The sequence below is a fragment of the Xiphophorus couchianus genome, chromosome 13 (assembly GCF_001444195.1).
Source record: "Xiphophorus couchianus chromosome 13, X_couchianus-1.0, whole genome shotgun sequence".
Taxonomy (NCBI): Eukaryota; Metazoa; Chordata; class Actinopteri; order Cyprinodontiformes; family Poeciliidae; genus Xiphophorus; species Xiphophorus couchianus.
In genome coordinates this window covers 27,767,566-27,787,397 of record NC_040240.1, presented here as the reverse complement: position 1 = coordinate 27,787,397, position 19,832 = coordinate 27,767,566, and the positions used below count along the sequence as shown (strand labels likewise).

Below are 19,832 nucleotides of genomic sequence, written 5' to 3'. Positions count from 1 at the left end.
AGATTAAACTGTTCATTTGTGCATTGTTGAACAGGAACCTGTAATTGTATCTTTATTTTACACTCAAATTCATCTGCAACAACTGAAGGTGGATGGACCTCTCAGCATCCACAAGCTCATCCCAGCAGGTGGTAAACACGGTGGAACCCTTCCAGCCTCCTACTATTGCTTTAGTAGCGACACCTCCACAGTGCTACGGTGTCGTATCAGCTTGTGCTTGGAAATCATCACAGCCCAACCTGCCGTGCTCCCTCCTCCTTCCTTAAGCCTTGGACCGACTACATCCCGTTGCTCGAGTCCCGCCAACCGAAGTGCCAGCGGTTCGGACGGGAGGCTGGAGCTTTCCGCTGGATGACACGAATTCCTTACACTTGTCCACGTCCCCGCACAGGTAGCTTGGTTCATTGCAATTCAAACATGTTATTTTATAACCATACATTTAACGTTTAGGTACTTCGGTGGTATGCTAAGTACGGTTCTGTTTTCCACAGCGACTCCTACGCCAGTCTAGCTTAAAAACACAGTAATTGAAGGCTTTCGCCTGCAAATAAGTCAATATTGAGTTTATGAAACAAAACACAACAAATTAAATATTAAGTAAACCATAAGCTAATATTCGTCGTGTGTATATCCTGCTGTTAGATATTATATAACCAAGAAAGTAAAACTTTTGATTCTTTTTTCACCATTCTTTACTAAACGCCACGTTGTGTTTTGGTGCGTCGGGCTAATGGAGCTGAACTGCGAAGCAGCTAAAAATTCTACATTTTCATTCATGTGTTTGTGGTTATACGGATAACATTGAGGCCGAATTGTAAGGTTGGCTATCTCTAATTATATACAGATAGTATTATCATTTGAAATGTCAATTAGCTGTTCCTAATAAGACTGATAACTCAAAATTGTGTACATTTTTAAGCTAGATTTGGCCGGCCAAAGTCCTCTGCCTGTAGCTGCTGTAGGGCTTCACGCGCGCTAGGCTAGTTGGCTAGCTGTCTAATTAGGTCAGAACACATCAGGATCTGATGCTTGATGCTAAAAACACCGAGGCCGAGCCTCCGCCTCGTATTTATTCCTAACCGCCATAGTCTTGTTTTATTCATTTGGATTTTTATGTTTATTTTCGCGCAGCTTATTTGAGATGATGTTTTCCATCTGTTCGGTTTACGGAATGGATCTGAACGAATTAAAGTGATGTTATCTGTTACTACAACAGTATAACAATAAGCTGCTACTGATGAGGTAGATATTGTTGGTTATGGTTGTGTCTTGCGTGATGATGCAGCTTCTGTCGTTCATAAACAAGCCTTACAGATTTACATAGCTAATATGACAGATTTTCACAGCAAGCAATTAAAAGTGATCCATTGTCATTACTGCGTGGCATTAAGATTATTTCCTGTTGAGAAACACATCAGAAGACCCAAATATTAATGATAGCAGGTAGTCAGCTGACAGGTTTGTGGCTCCTGTGGTCACATTCTGGCCTAGCAGTTCCTGAGACATAAACAGAGCCTTCTGCGCAATCAGGCCAGGCTATGAAAATAAGTATGTACACACACCATAATACTATCTAGAACAGAAAAATCTGAGTTACAGTATATATACACATGACAATAAAGGTTACAGTGACCCATAATGTTGATGTTTTTGAAAGCAATCCAGCATGTGTCCTGACTGACATGTTTTCAGCAGGGCTGTAAACATCACTGAGCCCTCCTCCTGATCAGGAGGTGAATGTTGCTATATGCAACGGGCTTTGCATCTGTACTCTTAGTTTTATTGTTGGCTGCTTAGACAGAACCAGGTTGTTTTAATGCTAACATGCAGCAAACCTCAGTTGCTCCTATACCTTTGAAGTGCATCTGAGAATGACATCACATCTGACTTAACCATATGCTTGTTGCAACTTGGAAAATCAATGGAATTTGCTAACTTTTGCTACATGAGTAGACTAACTACTGTTAGCAGCCAAAAAGTGTGTATGTGATATTTCTTTGCATTTTATCCAGTCATGCACTGAGGCAGCACACACTCTCTAAAATGTCCCCTTTGTTTAGATACCAACCGTTAGCAGTAGCAGTAAACAATAGCAACTATCACTACATGGTACGCACACATCAACTTTATTAGATGTTGAGGTCAGAGGTTATAAAATACCATCAATTTTCCAAGTTGGAAATCTGACTTTCTTTTCCTAATTTCAACTTTCCTAATTTCACTGTGATTCTTTACAGGAAAACGGGCCCGCACGCTGCCTCTTAGGCCACATCTATCGTCTGTCTTCTTGAATTTTAAAATTCCCCTTTTATTGTTATTGACATTTTGTGATTCTCCATAAACTATTGTAATTATTTTATTGCCCTACTCTAAGCCAAACAGAGTTAAAGAAATGAGTCAGCTATAATGTTCCATAGTCTCCACCCCTAGTTCCTGACAAAGGTGTTTCTTTCTCTGGTCCAACAGAAAACTGAGGCTGGGACAACTTTGGGTTTGAGGTCTTGGGTCTGAGTTTGTCTTGGTGCCAACACAAAGAACTGCTTCACCAATATGGACTGGAACCTGTTCGGTGGATAAGGCCCCTATGTTAAATCACCTTCAGAATTCCTGAGCTGAGCTTTGACCTAGTTGTTATACAAAAGTCAAAAGCACCAAACAGTTAAGAGTTTTGGCTTTGATTGCCCATGGGAGTTACTTGAAATGTCATCCAGACAAACCTAGTTCTGCAGAAATGCCTTTTCAACCAAAACCACATAACTTGAAGCTGAGGTCCTGTATTCTGTTCCAGCTGCTCCTCAGTGTTTCCAGGGAGGAGCAAATGAACAGAAATGGAAAAGACATGATCATCATGGGATACAAGTCCTTACTACCTTGTTGATCATAGATCACAACCCAACTCTAATTGAGTCTCCAGAGTTCACCTGTTATCCCATGGATTTGTAGCAACTGTAGCACTGTCTGTGCAGTGGTTAATAGGAGCAGAGACTGAAGTGGACAGGTCACTAAAAGACCTTTGACCCTTTGTGGAGTGAACTTTCAGCATGATTCATTATGTTTGTTACCTAACAGCAAAAACATTCCCAGAAAGAAGCCTCCACCAGTTAGGTTGAAGTTCTACCTGTGGCTATATGGCTTTTCATACACTCTGTAAAAAACATATACTTCTGAATAATCAGTATGTTAACTTTGACTATATATCGCAGTACCCCAGCTTGCAATGGACATGCAGAGTATAACAAAACTTTGAAACACTTCAGTCGGTTTTCATTCTACAGCCCCATCAGGCAGCTATTGAGAACCAGAAGAATTAAACTCATGCAAAGGATTTCCTGTTTACCAGAGTTCCAGTAGTGTTCTGGTCTGTGGCCATTAGGTGGCATAACAACATCTTGTATTAGTGTGTTTTCACACCTGGTAGTCGATTGGGGACCAAAGTTGCAACGTTTGCTACATTTTCAGCTTCACACTGCATTGTGTTAAAAGAAACAAACCCTTTGAAAAACCTCTTCACCCCATCACTTTTTTCAAAAGAAAAAAAAACGTGACACTAGGGCCAAAGAGAATATAGCGACCACTTTAGTTCCAGATTACAATGGTGCTATTTCCAAATGTGGTACGGATCTGATGCTGAGCGCATCCCCGTTGATTTCTGGTTTCTGCAGCCAGGTGTACTTTGCTTGAGCTTGTATGGCTGGTGCCTATCTGCAGTGATCAGCGGTGGGCTTCAAACTGGACATGTTGAGACTCCACCACAGGGAGAAACAGAGACACACAGGACAACACACACTCAGAGAGAAATGAACCTAACATTCCTGTTTTCCATTCTGGGAAGAAGCTGGATTACCTGGTGAGAACCAATGCATTCTGGGAGAATATGGAGACTCCAGGCAGAAAGATCCCAAGCTGGGATTCCAACCCAGAACCTTCTTGCTGCTTTGCAACAGTCCTGATTTTTAGGATAGAAACATTTCATACATTTAGAAGCCAGTAAGACTTAGGTAAAGTTTTACCAAACAGCAGAGAATAAAACTTCAGATGGAGAATGTCAGACTAATTCTGCTCTGCTGCTTTGTTATTGTTGCAGTGAAAGGAAGAACGTAGCAGCTGGTGTGGAGCTGGTGGTCTTCTCCTCAGATCAGTGTTGATGGGGCTCTCCTCCCAGGCTGCTGGCTTCATCACACCAATGTGCATCACTCCTGTTGTTTGAACGAGACACTTACACAGGTGAGCAGAGCCCGCATTCTGTTCTCCTGGGTGTTGCAGTGACAATACAGAGATGACATATTTCTTATCATGTTGATGTTTCCGAAAGGAATGTGGGGAATACTTTGAACTGAAGACATGCCATTGCTGGTTAATGGAAATAATGGAAAAATAATGGAAATAAATAAATATTTATTGATTTATTTAATCAATAAATAAATAGTCTATTTATTTTAGTCTGAATAAATAGACTAAAAAACATGACATCTATTAAAGTAGCTTTAATAAATAGAATAAAAGAAGAGTCTTTATTGTGACAGTGCTGGGTGGGGTACAGTGACATTGGAGCCACCAAACACTACCTTGACCTATATATATATATTTTTTTAATCAGCTTACAAGGGCCGAAATCAAAACAATAAAACAGACATTGCCTAAGCTCAGAGAGAAAATGTACTTTAATTCTTCCCTAGTTCAAACTTGAGCAACTTTCAAAGACAAAAATGTGATTTTTTCCTCAGTGAAAAAAATCCATCATTATCGGAGTCTCATAATGATGTCCTGCATGAAGTGAGCATGTTCTCCCAATGTGTGTGTATGGGTTCTCCCTGGACATCCCGGGATATTCCAGAACTACAACCCACCCGGCAGACCCAGTAGTACAGGCTGTAGGGTAAGACATATCGTGGATTGTAAGTCGATGTTTTTAGTTGCTTTTAAGATGCAGAGGGAGCAGGTAGAGACAAATATGACCAACTACTTAAATAGCATCTGAAATACAGCAGTGGGCATATTGTTCCTCATTGACAAACCGCGATATGAAAGAGCTTCCTTACAGAAATAATACTGTTGTAATTGCTTCTTTGTAGAAAGATTGAACTTGTGTTGGCATATGGCTCTGCACTCGGCCCAATCCTACAAGTCTCGCTCGGCTACAGAACCCTGATGCCTAGTAGCAACACGGAGGTGGCAGATAACACTATCTCACTCCTGAGCATCCACTTCCCCTCCTTTCAGTGGCCTGAACAGCTGCAGTTTATGGCAAGCTGTGCCCGAGCTGGCTCTTCTTTGCCTCCTGCAGCAAAGAAAACAATGCGGCTGTGCCAGATGACGACTCGGTCCATGTGTGGACATGCATGTTATGGCGTTACAGAGCTGCAGGGAGGAGCAGAGCTGCCACTGTGGTTTACTGATGTGGAGCAGGAGATACAGGGCAGAAAAGGTCAGATAACAGGAAGTTAGCAGTGTTATTAGCTGAGCATTTGCTACCATAGCAGGTGGTTTACTTGGTAAGCATGACTAATAAAAGAGAAATACGTAGGCTACATTCACACATAGGCCTGTCATGATAGCAAATTTTGCTCAACGATTAATTGTCTCAAAAAATATTGCGATAAACGATAATATTGTTTGAAGACCTTTTTACACTGATTTAATGGAAATGACGTAATAATGCATGCGATTTCCTACCAAAGATAGAAACACTTTATTTTCAAAAGAACACTTAACACTTGAGCTGATAAACAAAACAACCAAAAACAAAAATAAAATGATTCTCAGTCTCCATTAACAAAAAACTCACTTGGAAAAAAAAAACAACTAAACAACATAAAGCCAAAGTGGAAATAAATGCTGCATTCAACCAAAAGACTGCAGATTATGAAGTCTGTATATTATGTTGCCCTTCAGTAATAATTAGATTTAAATAGAGAAGATGGGCACATCCCACTACCTGATGCAATAGTTCACACTACATGATTTTTTGCTCCTATTTTTCCCCTTACAACAATCTTAGAAAGTTGGTCTTTCTAAGATTGTGTGGTGTGTTACGGTAGATCGTCGTTGCCACTCCGATCTAAATCAGGGTTTTTCCCCGACTGGGATCTTAACGCAGCCTGTTGAATGTGACAGGTAGCCAATCAGAAAGCGCGGATTCTCCTCCGAGCTTTCTGAGGGGAAATTACGTCGGGGAATCCCAAACAGCTGACACGGCGCAACCCGAAGTCCAGCGGACATCGGAGATGATATGTGAAAACATTAATGTTTATTCAACATGCAAAGAATATAGAAATGACAAGAGGAGGAGTTGGAGCGAAATTGCTACCTCAGTTGATAAACCCGGTAACTTTTCAGCTGTTCTTCGTTAACGTGACATAAATAGGTTCTAATGATTTTCATTCAGTCAGGACTTTACGCTGACACTAGCCACATGCATTGCAGGTAGACTGTAGTAAAGCATTGATTAATGCCTGGTTTTAAAATTAGTTAACTGGACTTGTAGCCATTATTTTTTGCCCATTGTTGGACACCACACGGCAGGAACGAACCTGATCGAACCGTTATACCTAGGATTTTTGTCGGGTAATGTGTGATCTGTCAGGTTTTGAAAATGAGCCGACAGCTCTAAGATCGTGTCTTGTGAGCTGGGCTTTACACTAAGGAAATGAGGAAAGGAGAAGTCAGTGGAGAGCACCGGAGTTGAGCCTTTTTTCATTAGGTGTCATCAACAGAAAGAGAAAAAGGACGGAAGAGACGATAATGCTGATAGTTAAAATGACGTTGATAGTTTTAATTTATCATACGATTAATCGATTTACCGTTTATCGCTTCAGGCCTATTCACACAGCAGGTCTTGATGCTTAATTCAGTTTTTTTTACTGAAATTAGATTTTTTTTCCATGATCATTCATACGCCTGAACCGCCCGACCACAATGAGACATTTGTGTGAACGGTTTTCATCCCAAAAGCAAAGTGCATGCACAAAAAAATAACGTTGACATCACACAGCAGCGCTCTGTTTATAGATGAATTTTAAAGTTATTCTGTAAGGAGAGTCAGCGGTATAGTCGCAAGATCATAAGGAAACTAACAAAATGAAAGCACAACTAATAGCAGTGGCCTTTAGTGGAGAATTAACTGCAACTTCTGTAGAGGAACCTATTCAGATGTGTCGTCAAAGCCAGGAGTGAAGGGATTGTTATCCCACACACAGACTAATTCCATCATTTCATACTTATAATTTACTTCTGGATTTCCCCCTGCCTGGCTTCGACGACATAAAAGTCGGATAAAATGCGACATGACCGTTTAGACTGCAGACACTTTGAAATTTGAAAACAATTGAATATGCGTCTGATGCAGCTCAGGACATGAAAATGACAAAGATTGGATATTTTGAGGTAAAAATTGGGTTCGGGTCGTTCAGACTAGATTAGGGTCACATTTACCTACTGTGTGAATGTAGCTTTAGGTGTGTTGCTAACATTTTCCATTCAAGAAGATACAAAATGTAATCCTAACACATTACAAAATGTGTCCATCTATATCAGATCCATTTGCTGGAGGGCAACATTTTAATACTTAAACTGCCATAGGAGGGCCGAACACAAATTGTATGGGCCCGGCCACACTTTGGACACCGCTGCTGTGATGGAATCACGTCCAGACTAATCGGAAACAACTATTTCTCTGTTGCCAAAAGCTATTTTTAATCAGAAATTCAACTGATGAAAAACATGGCAGCTAGTCAGACAGGTGGCAAACAATAAACTCTACACATTACTGTCAGATATTTCTAACATAAAAACTAGAAAAATCTCCAATTTCTTTCCTACCAAGTCCAATTTTAAATTTTGATATTACTTTGCTGTCTTTTCTAAAAAAGAAATCACAAATGACAGAAAATATTTTTAAAAACAGTTTTTTTATTTCATTCATCCCTTCCATGAGTGGACTTGAATTCAAAGATTTAGAAGACATTAATAAAAAAGTCTTTAACAGATTCTTTCTCTCATTATTGTGGAATTGTGGAATATAAATAATTTAGGTAATTCTAACTGACCTAAAACAGGAAACATTTTCTTAGATTTAACTCTGTGAGAAAAAAAGAAAGATGCCTTTTTATTCCCTGTATGTAAACTTCTGGTTTCAGCTGTTTCTATATTGTATTGATTGTGTTTCTAGGAATAGCCTATATCAAAACAAATTCCAAACCTTTTGTTTTCACAAAAAAATATTGACTTGACTTGATTATAGGTAATGTTGTGGCCTCTTTAGAATGAAGGGCTTAATAAAAACTTCTTGTGCAGAGCGGTGCATTGTTTGTGAACATTCTGTGGTATATTTGGGGCCCAAATCATCCAAAGTTGGAATCTCTGTCAAACCTCTGGGAAAGCTGCGAAACTGATCTGGTTGAAGTGTCGGGTAGATGTCTGGTTCTTCTTCCTGCTCAATCAGTTGGTTTAGTCTCAGCAGTCATTACACCAGACAGTGACAGTACCCGTTCTGTTAAGCTGTTATTTCCCCCGTTTGTTGCTGTCCATCAAAACGTGTTCCTGGGTTGAAACGTCAAGGATCTGACGGAAAGTGAAGGGAGAGATCTTCAATCTGAGCCAGTGATCTGAAACGTGAGCAGCAGCAGAGGGTGCAGCGCATGCAGTGGAACTGGTTCTGTGGCCCACATCCACAGATCATCTTACAACCGTTACACACTCTGCCTTTATTGATAAATCCTGCATGTGTTCTGTTTCTGGAGAGTAGAGGGTCAGTGTCAAGATTGACGGAGGGGGGCAGGTCTGAACATGTTGCCTGGTTCTCTGGAAGTTCCTGTAGTCCTAGAAACACACAGTGACAGCTGGGTGTGAAGGTTCCTCTAGAGGAACCTTCACACTCAGGTTCCTAACCCTGAGCCTTCCAAAGATGTCAAAGAAGCAAAGATTGAAGTCTGCTTTAAATCAATTTCTGTTGTTTATCTGCAATGGAAACAATGACACCTAGTGGACATTTGGTGACACAGCCTTTGACTCTTCTTACCGTGGATGAAGTAAACCGAATATGCAGAAGAGAAAAGTGGAACAGTACACTTAAACTAGATATTTACACTCATTTCCTCAGTCTTACATGAAATGTTACTAAATGTTTCCTGTTTTTACTCAGTTCAAGTTCACACCAATGCTTTCCTTTGTCTAAATGCCAGAAATTGTTTTAGAGAATTGTTTTAACGTCATGGCAGTTTGCTGGAATTTTGACCCATACCTGCTGACAGAACCGGTGCAACTGGATCAGGTTTACAAACTGCCTTGCTCACACTCACACGCACACACACACCCCCACACGTACATGCACTGCAGAGTTTCCTCTGGTGTATTCTAAGTCTGACATGCCACCTCACCAGGCTAAGTGCTGCTTGTTTATTTTAAATAGGGTATTTTATACTCCAGTACAGTGACAATAAAGATAGATGAAGCAAGTTTATAGTTGATGCATTGAACATATGATGCCTGCTCATGTACCTCTGAATTTTTGTAGTTTTTAAACATTATTTAACCCCATAAAGTGGGCCGCTGGGTTGAAACGTCAAGGAAACATCTAGGGACCAGTGTTAGGCCCTAGTGCCCCTACCACTGGGGTTAGCTATCATCAAGCTTAGCAGATTTCCTGAGGGAAACCCTGCACTGTTTTAGTCCATAGTCCTGGAATCATGGTTTTGTGATGGCCACTTGAGATTAGTGGCCATCTACTAATTTCAAGTAGATCAAAATTTCTTTAATTTTGGAAGACTAGCGATTGACCGATGCTAACATGTGAAAGCGATCTTCTCTACAACAACAAACATCTGAACATCAGTTTCTGTCCCCTATTGGTCTGTAGTGAGCGAGGGATGACTGACTGACTCACTCACCAAGTCATATATGCACGAGAGCGGTAGACAATAGTAACCACACTGTTACAAACTTGGCAGCTTTGTCACTATATTTAGCTTTTCAGACAAAAAATTATATCTGGCAAATTCAGAATTGGCAGGTTAAGTTTTTAAAGATCAACCAGATCTTTGCAAATCTGCAGTCTGTGCACCTCTAGTTGAAAACATTGACTTTGTTATATTTAAGTTACTTTGGACTCACTGGGTGGTTCTGAGGGACATTTTCCACTCAGGACTCCCATTTGTGTCCAAACTTCAACATCACCCGGACATGTTCTCAGACCACAGAACATGTCTTCAAAACAGTGTTCATACTTACAGCACAGTTTTCAGAGATTTAGTCTGGGGGCTTTTGACGACAATTTTTGGGATTTTAATTTCAGTCATATTTTTGTCAAATGTAAACTAGACAAAAACCAAAATTTATTTTAGTCTAGTTTTACTCACAGAGAAAGGAACAAAGAATATTCATTCTGAGCTGGAATGGAGTTACATTTTGTAACGTACGCACAGGTAAACTTTTAAACATTATTTGGATTTTCCTTTGACTACAGTTTCAAAAACTAAAACTCAGAAGTAAACTTCTGAGTTTTAGTCTGAGAAGTAAATAATTTATTATCCAGTTAAATTTGTTACTGTAACAAATTTAACTGGATAATAAACTATCTCAGACGTTATCATGATAAACAGTAACATTGTTGTTTGAGACCATTTTCAAGTAACATAATGGTAATGGCATTATTATACAAGAACACTCTTTCATAGATCAATAATCTTTAAATTCTTAGGAACATTTAACACTGAAACCAGAAGACATTTTAAATATGCAAAATATTTAAAATGTTGTTTCTGTGAATAACAGAAACAACAAATAAAATGGATGATGAAGTCTGTGAACACAATTGTACATTGAAAAAAGTGGCTAGTTGAAACCAAAGCACCACACTGAAGATTTTTGTTCAGTTTTTGGTAGAAAGAAAGAAGAAAAAAAAATCCTGAAAATGGAAATGAAAGGTTTTAAAAATCTGAGCTTGTTTTAATATATTTGATATATCAAGCTAGTAATTGATTTATTGCTTATTGCAACAGGTATAACTACTGTAATGTCACACAGAAGTGAAGCTAAATGGAGTTGATAGCTGCCAGTAACGCTGCTGACAGCTGAAAAACATGAAGCCTACAGGAAATTTAAAGAAACAGAGCAGTATTTTCAGGACTAGTTATACAAGCAGGTCAGGCCGTGTTGCCATGGAAACTGGACCATCATTTCAATACAATTTATTTCAAAAATACTTTATTGATCCCAAAGGAAAATTAAATTAAAAAAAATGAATGAATTAATTAAACTTGGGTCCATTTTGGGATCAGTCTCCTGTGCATTCCGAATCTGATCTCAGAACAGTCAGCTGGCCTGGTGTGTATTTTTGACCGGTTTCCGTCGGTTACAGCTGCTCCATGCATGTTGTGGAATGCTCCTGTGTGTCGACTCCTGTGTTTATGGTGTTGATCTGGTTTGGCATCATCTGACAGCAGAATGGGTGGGGAGGATAGGCTCTGTGAAAAGTTGTTGTTTCTCCTGGTCCCTGCCGCCGCTGATCAGCCATGGATATATGGTATACACAACAGATAGATGGATTCTCTAATAATTTCATCATGTTTTTTGTTTTTTTCAAAAATATTTACCATCCCCTTTTCATTTAACTAATGTTTACTTAGATTTGGTGATGTTTCTATAACTAAAACAACTTTTACAAAATATTTTTTTCTTAGTATAATGAACACTGGTCCAAAAGGTTTGGTTTTTGTCCCTCAGGGTATTTGAGTAACAGTGAAGCGTCTATAAGAAGGAACAGAGCAGACTGGACTTCTTAAGGAAGCTAAAATCCTTCAAGGTTTGCAGCAAGATACTGCAGATCTTCTATCAGTCTGTTGAGAGTTTCATCTTTTTTGCCATCATCTGTTGGGGCATCAGAACCAGGGACCTAAAAAGGCTCAACAGCCTGATAAAGAAGGCTGGCTCTGTTCTGGTTCTGTTATGAGGATGACTTTGGAAACTCTGGATATGATGGTGCAGAAAATGATTCTTCATAAAATCAAGAACATTATTTACAACCCTGACCATCCTCTTCATGAGACTGTCTTGGGGAAAACAGAGTCTTCAGTCAGAAGTTGGTTCAAATTCACTGTAATACAAACTGCGACAGTAGATCTACCAACAGCCATCACTACCTACAATAACTCTTTGAAGAATTTGAATTGATCCGAGTTAAAACTACATTTATTTCTCTTTCAGATCAATAAAGTAGAAACGGTTTCGTCTGATTCAATGTCAGAGAAAAAAGGTTCTACATGTTTTAAGTGTATGTTAATTTCCACTGCATATGCCAAAGGTTCCAAACCAAACATTCTATAATGCATCATGTTGTTCCTTACAAATCATTCAGTGTAGTAGTAAATAAACAGGTGGGCCTGTCAAGTGAGTGCTGCTAGACCATCAATTTGTCCAAACATCTGATTTTCATTTGTTCTGCTCACAGGATCAGCAGCTAGAACTCAGGAGACAGGAAGGTGATCCAGAGGAAGAAGAGTAGCCTTCCTCCCTCAGTGGAAGAACAGCTTCCTTCCTGTCCAGCTGTAACAACCACACCTGCACACCAGCCAGCTACATTCAGGTACTTGCACCAACACCTGGAGCTTCACTTCATTCATTTTGTTTATTGTGCCACATGGGGCTGAAATCATTAATCAGATATCATGATTTATCACTTATGGTCAATATATATATATATAAACTGCATTTACTCAACAATACCTGGAGTCTTACTTAAAGTATTAAAGGAACGATGCATATGTGTGTGTGTGTGTTTGCTGCAGCAGTTTTCCATGTCGAAGTCGGCCCAGATGCCGCTGTCCAACATCACGGTGCCAAAGCCCTCCATCTCCAGGGTGCCCAGCAGCATGGAGGGCATCAACCATGAGCTAGAGAAAGTCTTCATCAAAGACAACGGAGAGAAGGACGAGCTCAAGGTTCGTCCCTGTTGAGTTGCTTCTGTCCTGTGTGTCTGCCAGATCGTTGTGTCTCAGACCTCATCCACATTCTGTTTCCATCCCCTGCTGCTGTGCAGTCTCTGGAGGTTCCGGATGGGCGTCGGGCACCCTTCCCTCCCCAGCAGCGGAGCAGCAGTTCTCGCAGCGTGGACACTCAGACTCCTTCAGCCCCTGGGCGGTCCAGCAGCTGCTCCAGCCTGTCTCCTTGTCCCTCACCAGCCTGTCCTCCAGGGTCACATGATGGCAGTCCTTACTCTACAGAGGATCTGCTGTATGACCGGGATAAAGGTCAGGAACAGCAGCATTAAAACATTACTGTCTCAGTGGAAACCCAGGCCTGAAGCATTGAGGTATCACTGAATTAGAACCAAACAGGGTCAGATTTTATTCTCACTTCTATGCATTTTTATATTTTCCAGTACCTGTTGAACAATTACAGTTAGACTATTGAGTCTGATTTCGTCCAGCTGTAACAAAATATTCAGACTTCATTGATCAAAAATGCAAGCTGGTAAAAATCAGGTCTGCACAGCAACAGTCCACGGCTCTGAGCGCAGCCTTGTGGGTTGTGGTGTCTCTGTAGTTTACTTCAGCAGTGCCTTTAACTCAAACTGGACCATTTGGAAGATGTTCTTGCAGAGCAGGTTCACCTCTACCAGTATTTATATCAAGGGTCCCCAAAGTCGGTCCTCGAGGGTCGGCGTCCTGCATGTTTTAGTTCTCTCCCTGGTGGTACCAACAACCTTTTCAGCAAGTCAATGTTCTTCTCAGGCCTTCTAACGAGCCATCATTTGACCCAGGTGCGTTAAACCAAGGAGAGAACTAAAACATGCAGGGACCCACTTTGGGGACCCTTGATTTATATGAACCCACTGAGGCTCATTTTCAGAGTACTGCACAGAGGTAGGCGTCAAAAATAAAAGCTAATCTGCTTGATTGACCGACAGCCACCCAAATATTATTTATCATATTATCACGCTTTTAGAGGTTTACAACGAACGCACAGTGAGGCTGATGTGAGTGCGCAAATCTTTGTAGGCAATGAATAATGTGTGGTGTTGACATCTCACACACGCTCGCTCACTACTAAACCATTACCTCAAACAAGCAAGTTTACAATAACAATTCTAGATCTATGATCAGTGTTAAAATTTCAGCAATTCTGCGGCTTCTTAGTTTGCTTATGTTTTGGGTCGACCAGCAATAAATATCTTGTTTTAATCAGTTGACTGATTACTAGTGCAAAAAAAAATAATTTTTTTTTCAATTTGATATTTTTGTATTTGCTTTTTTAAGACTCTGTGTATGTGCTTAATTATTGTCAACAATATCTTCCTAGAAAATATAATTACCTAGTCATACAACTTTTAACATGTTTTAACACAGAAATCCCATCCATCCTAGAATTTACCCAGTCATCCATTACTTTCTTTCTTTGTTCCTTACAGTTTTTGTTCAATATTTTACATGGAATGAATATACATGTATATATTTTCTAAATACATATCTAAAGTAAACACATATTTATAAGCATATATAAATGGAATAGAATTTTAATTTAAATTGTATTAACTGTACATGTGTCTAGATTCATAGTGAATCTTGGAATCTGGATGTGGAACCTTTTAAATCTTCTCTGAACCTTTCTACCCTTGCCATCTAAAGTGTTGTAGCAGGCAGAGCTGCCAGTGTGTTGGTGTGGAATCATGAAGGCCTCTTCTTGTGGGTGTGTGTGTGTGTGTGTGTGTGTGTGTGTGTGTGTGTGTGTGTGTGCGTGCGTGCGTGCGTGCGTGCGTGTGTGTGTGTGTGTGTGTGTGTTCAGATAGTGGCAGCAGCTCTCCGCTCCCAAAGTTCGCCTCCTCACCCAAACCAAACAACAGCTACATGTTCAAGCGCGAGCCGCCGGAAGGCTGTGAGAAGATCAAAGCCTTCGAGGAGATGAGGTGCAGACCGATTCACGCCCGTATTCATCCGCCTCATGAATGCTCCTCCCTCAGTCACTGTGCTTGTTCCCCTGCAGCTCCCGGCAGGCGGCGGCGGCAGCGGCCCCCCTCTTCTCCTGCCCCGACAAAAACAAGGTCAACTTCATCCCGACGGGCTCGGCGTTCTGCCCCGTCAAGCTGCCCGGCTCCCTGCAGCTGGCCCCCGCCTCGTGCCCCGAGGAGGACGACAGCAATGCCGGGGCCGGCCAAGGTGCTGCCTCGCTCTACGGGACCCCCACTCAGGTTTCCACCAGCACCAGCACAGATGACCCCCCGGAGGAGCCAGGGTCCCCGTCAGAGACTGCAGACACCCAGTCAGACAGCTAGAGCTGGGCGGGGCCGCCATCACCACCACTGACTGTCCCACCAGGAGGGCCTCGTCTCTCTGTGCTGGCCCCCTCCACTCCCATCTTATCACTGCATGACGTACAATGTCCCTTCATTTCCACCCAGACAGACGCTCGGAGCCGTGTGCAGGGAGCCGCCGGGGGAGGGGCCCTTTCCAGGCGTCCCCAGGAACACCCCAGCACCATGGAGGGGGGGAGGGGCATGCATTTTAAACTGGTAGTAGATTTCTGATTAAATTATGTGTTGTGTTCTGTTTCAACATTCACAGTATGAATAAGCTGTAAACGTATCCACAGATATATCCAGACACACATAGCTCTATGAAAGACAGGAACAGCTTGGTGAAACCTCTGGACTGGTTTACTGTGACGGAACGAACAGGAACAATCCGCTGCACTTCAGGATTCTGTTTACACTATCAGCTGACAGGAAGCCCTGACTCCAACAGAACACAATTAGAGCCTAGACCACAGAAAACTGTTACCATGGCCACAGCCACTGCACAGTGTGTGCATCTGGTCGTGGTTTCAGGTGTTTCACAATCAGATTCTATACTCAGGTAAATTGGAATGTGTGTCCATACAAAGTATCTGCAGCTCCACAAAGCAGAACGATTCCCTGTCATGTCATTCCTAGTTTCTCTCCATTCCCAGACGGATCGCTCCGAGCGTCCCAGGGCCCGCTTCGGGGCCGGACTGGTTCCCAGCCCGCAGCTGGAGCACTGTAGGGACCACACACACTGTGTGCAGGGGTGTGTGTGCGGATGAAAGCGTTTCCACCAGGATTTGGAAAATGCAGCAGGGGTTGTTTTTGTGTCTCAGAGCGGAGCGGACCCCCTGCTGACGGTGGGCCGTCACATCAAACCCAGACAGTTGGTCCTGCAGGAATGCAGACTGGATGTATAAATATACAAACATTTATTCTGATTTATAGCTTAATATCAGCTTTATTACCTTTTGAGGTTGATGAGAATATGTTAAAGTTGGATAAATGAGGAATTCCCACTTGTATGTATGGAAAGACTTTTTGTCCATCTAATCCAAGATGAAGTTTATTAAGATTCCACAAAATGGCCTCTGTATCTTAACCAGGCAAGCAGCCATCACCGTGACGGAGCTCAGAATCAGACAAGATTCAGTTGCTCAGCAGGTCAGACAGAAAAATCTGATTTAAAATTTTTTTTCATTAAATGCATCAAACATAAGACCTCCTGCTATTTTCAGTCTGCATTCCCACCTATTACAGCCCAGACCTTTGATGATCATTTTAAAGTTAGATAAAGTTCAGGGAACTGAGCTGTGATGTATATATCAGAGAGCAGTTTGTATTTCCTCTGGGTTTATATATAAGAAAACTGCAACACATTTTTTTCTCTTAAGATAAAAAAAAATATTAAAAACTGTCCAGGAAGAGTCTGATTAGTGCATTTCTTTTACTATAAATAAAGGCATTAAATAAAAATGTACACAGAACTTCAATTCCATGCAAAATTTTCTTTATTTAATAAAGTAAAAAAAGCAAAGCGGATCATGTTTGTGCTACCCACTGTGGGAAAATGGTTGATTTTCCTGGCAGAAATAGTTTTTATTTATTTGTTATTCTCTTTTATCCATCCGTCATTGTTTCAGACAACAACACAAACCATGAAGATGTTTGTTTTTAGCATTTTATGGAATTCCAACATCATATCACAGCAGTCACAGACCGCCTGCTCATTTCTATTTGTTTTCAGACTGTCAGACTAAACGGTCAGTCAGACAGGATCTGTGTTAAAATCCTGTTTAAGCAAATAGTTCAGTTAAGATCTGAGTGACTACTGGCCTAAGGGAACTGATCCCAAACCATTTTTTTACCGCTAAGTTAAACTGTAGGCATAATAAATAAATGTTTGTACTGAGCATACCTCCAGTCTTCATTCTATTTCCAGAACAATCCTGATCCATGAGTGACATTCCTGAGATTTGACCATCCCAAACACAGATGATTCATTCCTGAAGTTCCATCGCTGTGAGAGCGTAACATGGAGATGTGAGAGATGATTGGCTGCAGATGCAGCAGCGCCTTCATCAGATTAAAGGAGCCCGCTGGCCTGCCTCCCTCTCACCGTCCGTCTGTTACCGCAGTGACGTTGCCGCCAAGCAACCAAACCCTGTCAGCATCTTATTTATTCTGCACAAGAGTGAATCATAACCTGCATTTATTTTACTATCTGGTATGCTTGTTGACTCCCTGCATTGACGTTCCATTCCTATTTTGTATATATATGTGGCTTTCGAAGAGGCTCAATGCAATGTTGTGGTTTCTAAGGACATTTCAGCACCTTACCAAGAGCTTTAGCTTTCCCAGTATCCCACATATGCTTGACATGGGTAAACAAGTGTGTGCAATAATTTGAGGAAAAAACAAACAGAAAAACAGAGGTGTTGTCATCCAGGATGTTGCCCGTTCTTTGACATGTTACATTGCTTTGGTGTTGAGTTCAGAGGCTGGATCAGCAAGCAGCTTGTTGCTAAAGCCATCTCCTCCAAGACCAGCACTGCGAGTGACCAGAGCACATCACCGGCAGGCAAGAGTGTTCCTCAACTCACTACATGATACTTCCTTGTGTAACCTGCAGTGTCAAAGTTCATGCACAATGGCAATAAAATCTTGGTTGTTTTGCCCAACTGTGTTGCGTGATTGTGGAGGTGTGTGAGTGTTGAGGGTTTTGATTTTCTGGGAAATAAAACAGCAAAGTGACATGAATGCAACAAAAGTCAATAAAAACAATGAAAACCACGGCGTTCCTTCCTCCAGATTCAGTTTACAGTAATATACACACCCTAGGCAAATTAATATTTAGTATGAGTTTTAGCAACACTGATTCAACATCAATTTTAAGACTAAGTACCAGCATGTCCTGATGTGATTGAAGGCCTGCTGTCTGTCACCTTGACTTTAAGTTGCTCTCAGACGTTTCCCCTGCATGGCTCCTTCAACTTCCTGTCATCTCCTCACAAGTCACTTCAACTCTGGTTCCCTCTGAACGTACATGCAGCACACAGAGAGAGTAAACAGTATTATGACCTGCCTTGCCAGGAGGAGGTCTTTGATCAGCCATTTCCCTGAACAGCAAATGGGGTCACAGTGAATGAAATTGAAAACGACTGCCAGCATGGCCTGGTCTGAACAACCAAGCAAGTTCACCATGAGAGCAGACCCCAAGACGCCAAACAAGAATCCAGACAAACTGAAATATCCTCAGCAGACCTACATTTAATGTGAAACTTGTGCAGTTAGAAAGAGAATGCACAAGCATAACTTTTAGGCATCTTACGCAAGGAGGAACTGAAGATTGGACTGAAGTTTTCCAGATAACACAGACCAAAACCAGAAGTACTTTTACATCAACATGTGGGGGCCTCTGTTGATAGGAAAAAAAAAGATGAGTAAATTTCTGCCAAAAACTTCAGAAATTTTGAGATTAATCTTTTTGTTTTCTAGAAAAAGCTTTTGGAGTTTCAAAAGTTGAAGATGTTGTACTCCTTGTTTTTCTTTCTTCTACGGGCCTAATGTGCCGTTGTATACTTTGAACTGTTGGTGCCTAATGTCTCCATTGTGTTCCTACCATAGTGATGTCTGTTTTCAACCAACTCTTTAAAATTCATTTAAAACGCTACATTTTAACAATATTCAAATCCAAGGTTAACAGATAGTTTCAGTTTCTTTTAGGCCTAAATATTTGACCTTTTTTTTTTTTATAGTAAATTGAATTTAAATTAAAAATGTGAACCAACAACAACTTCCATTCCTTTAAATGAAATTTCAGACGAGGTAATATTGAGAACTGATCGATGAAGTTTAAAACTAAAGGAAGTTTGTTTATCAGGAACAAAGTTGTACTGTTAGACACTACATGTTTTAATATTCCAATATCCCACAGTAGCATGTCCTGGATGACTCCATCAGTTGTTGGCTAGCTCTGCTGATCCACCTCATTTGTTTTTGCCTCTCTTCTTTAAATCTCTGTCTGGTCGTACAGTCAGAGACAGAGACGTTGGAGTTTGGGATACGACCCTTGATTGTTATGATGGATAGAAGAGATGATTTGAGCTTCATCTTGAAGTTTTCCCTTTTCTTAGTTGGATTCACAAGAATCTCTATCTGAATTGTGAGACAACCTCCATGATCTGATTAAAGACAAAACGTTCCAACTAAAATTAGCCCAGAATAGAACCTGAAAATTCAATAGTCTTTTTTTAATTTCGTTTTTGTACTCTATAACTTAACCATTAATCATGAATCTTTATAATAAATCACTCAGTTGTTTGTTTTTTAAAGTGTGTAGTTTTTTTTTTTGTTTTCAAACTCTAAATAACTGATCTGGAACCACATCAGTGTTTTCATAGCTGCTGCTACAGGAAGTTGTATTAACAGTACAATACGTTACTGTCATTGTACTGCTAACAGTAACTTATTGTACTTATTGTGTACAATACGTGTTAACTTATTGTACTGTTACAATACAATAACAGTACAACACTGTTATTGTATTATACTGTAACAATAG

General features: G+C 40.8%; 1 protein-coding gene across 4 annotated transcripts; it reads left to right on the top strand.

Annotated features, from left to right (window-relative positions):
* The first annotated feature begins 105 nt into the window (after nucleotides 1-105).
* Nucleotides 106-17,949, top strand: glcci1a (glucocorticoid induced 1a). 4 transcript variants are annotated; one of them, XM_028035637.1, is made up of 7 exons: nucleotides 106-391; nucleotides 4,085-4,224; nucleotides 12,443-12,577; nucleotides 12,783-12,932; nucleotides 13,031-13,241; nucleotides 14,776-14,896; nucleotides 14,974-17,949. In XM_028035637.1, the coding sequence occupies exons 4-7, from the start codon at nucleotides 12,789-12,791 to the stop codon at nucleotides 15,260-15,262; spliced, it is 765 nt and encodes a 254-aa protein (XP_027891438.1). In that variant the 5' UTR covers nucleotides 106-391; nucleotides 4,085-4,224; nucleotides 12,443-12,577; nucleotides 12,783-12,788; the 3' UTR covers nucleotides 15,263-17,949. The 4 variants fall into 4 exon arrangements, with proteins under 4 accessions (XP_027891438.1, XP_027891436.1, XP_027891439.1 ...); XM_028035635.1 differs by having other exon boundaries at nucleotides 112-391; nucleotides 12,780-12,932; XM_028035639.1 differs by lacking the exons at nucleotides 106-391; nucleotides 4,085-4,224 and adding exons at nucleotides 11,384-11,518; nucleotides 12,199-12,265 and having other exon boundaries at nucleotides 12,780-12,932.
* The last annotated feature ends 1,883 nt before the right edge of the window (nucleotides 17,950-19,832 follow it).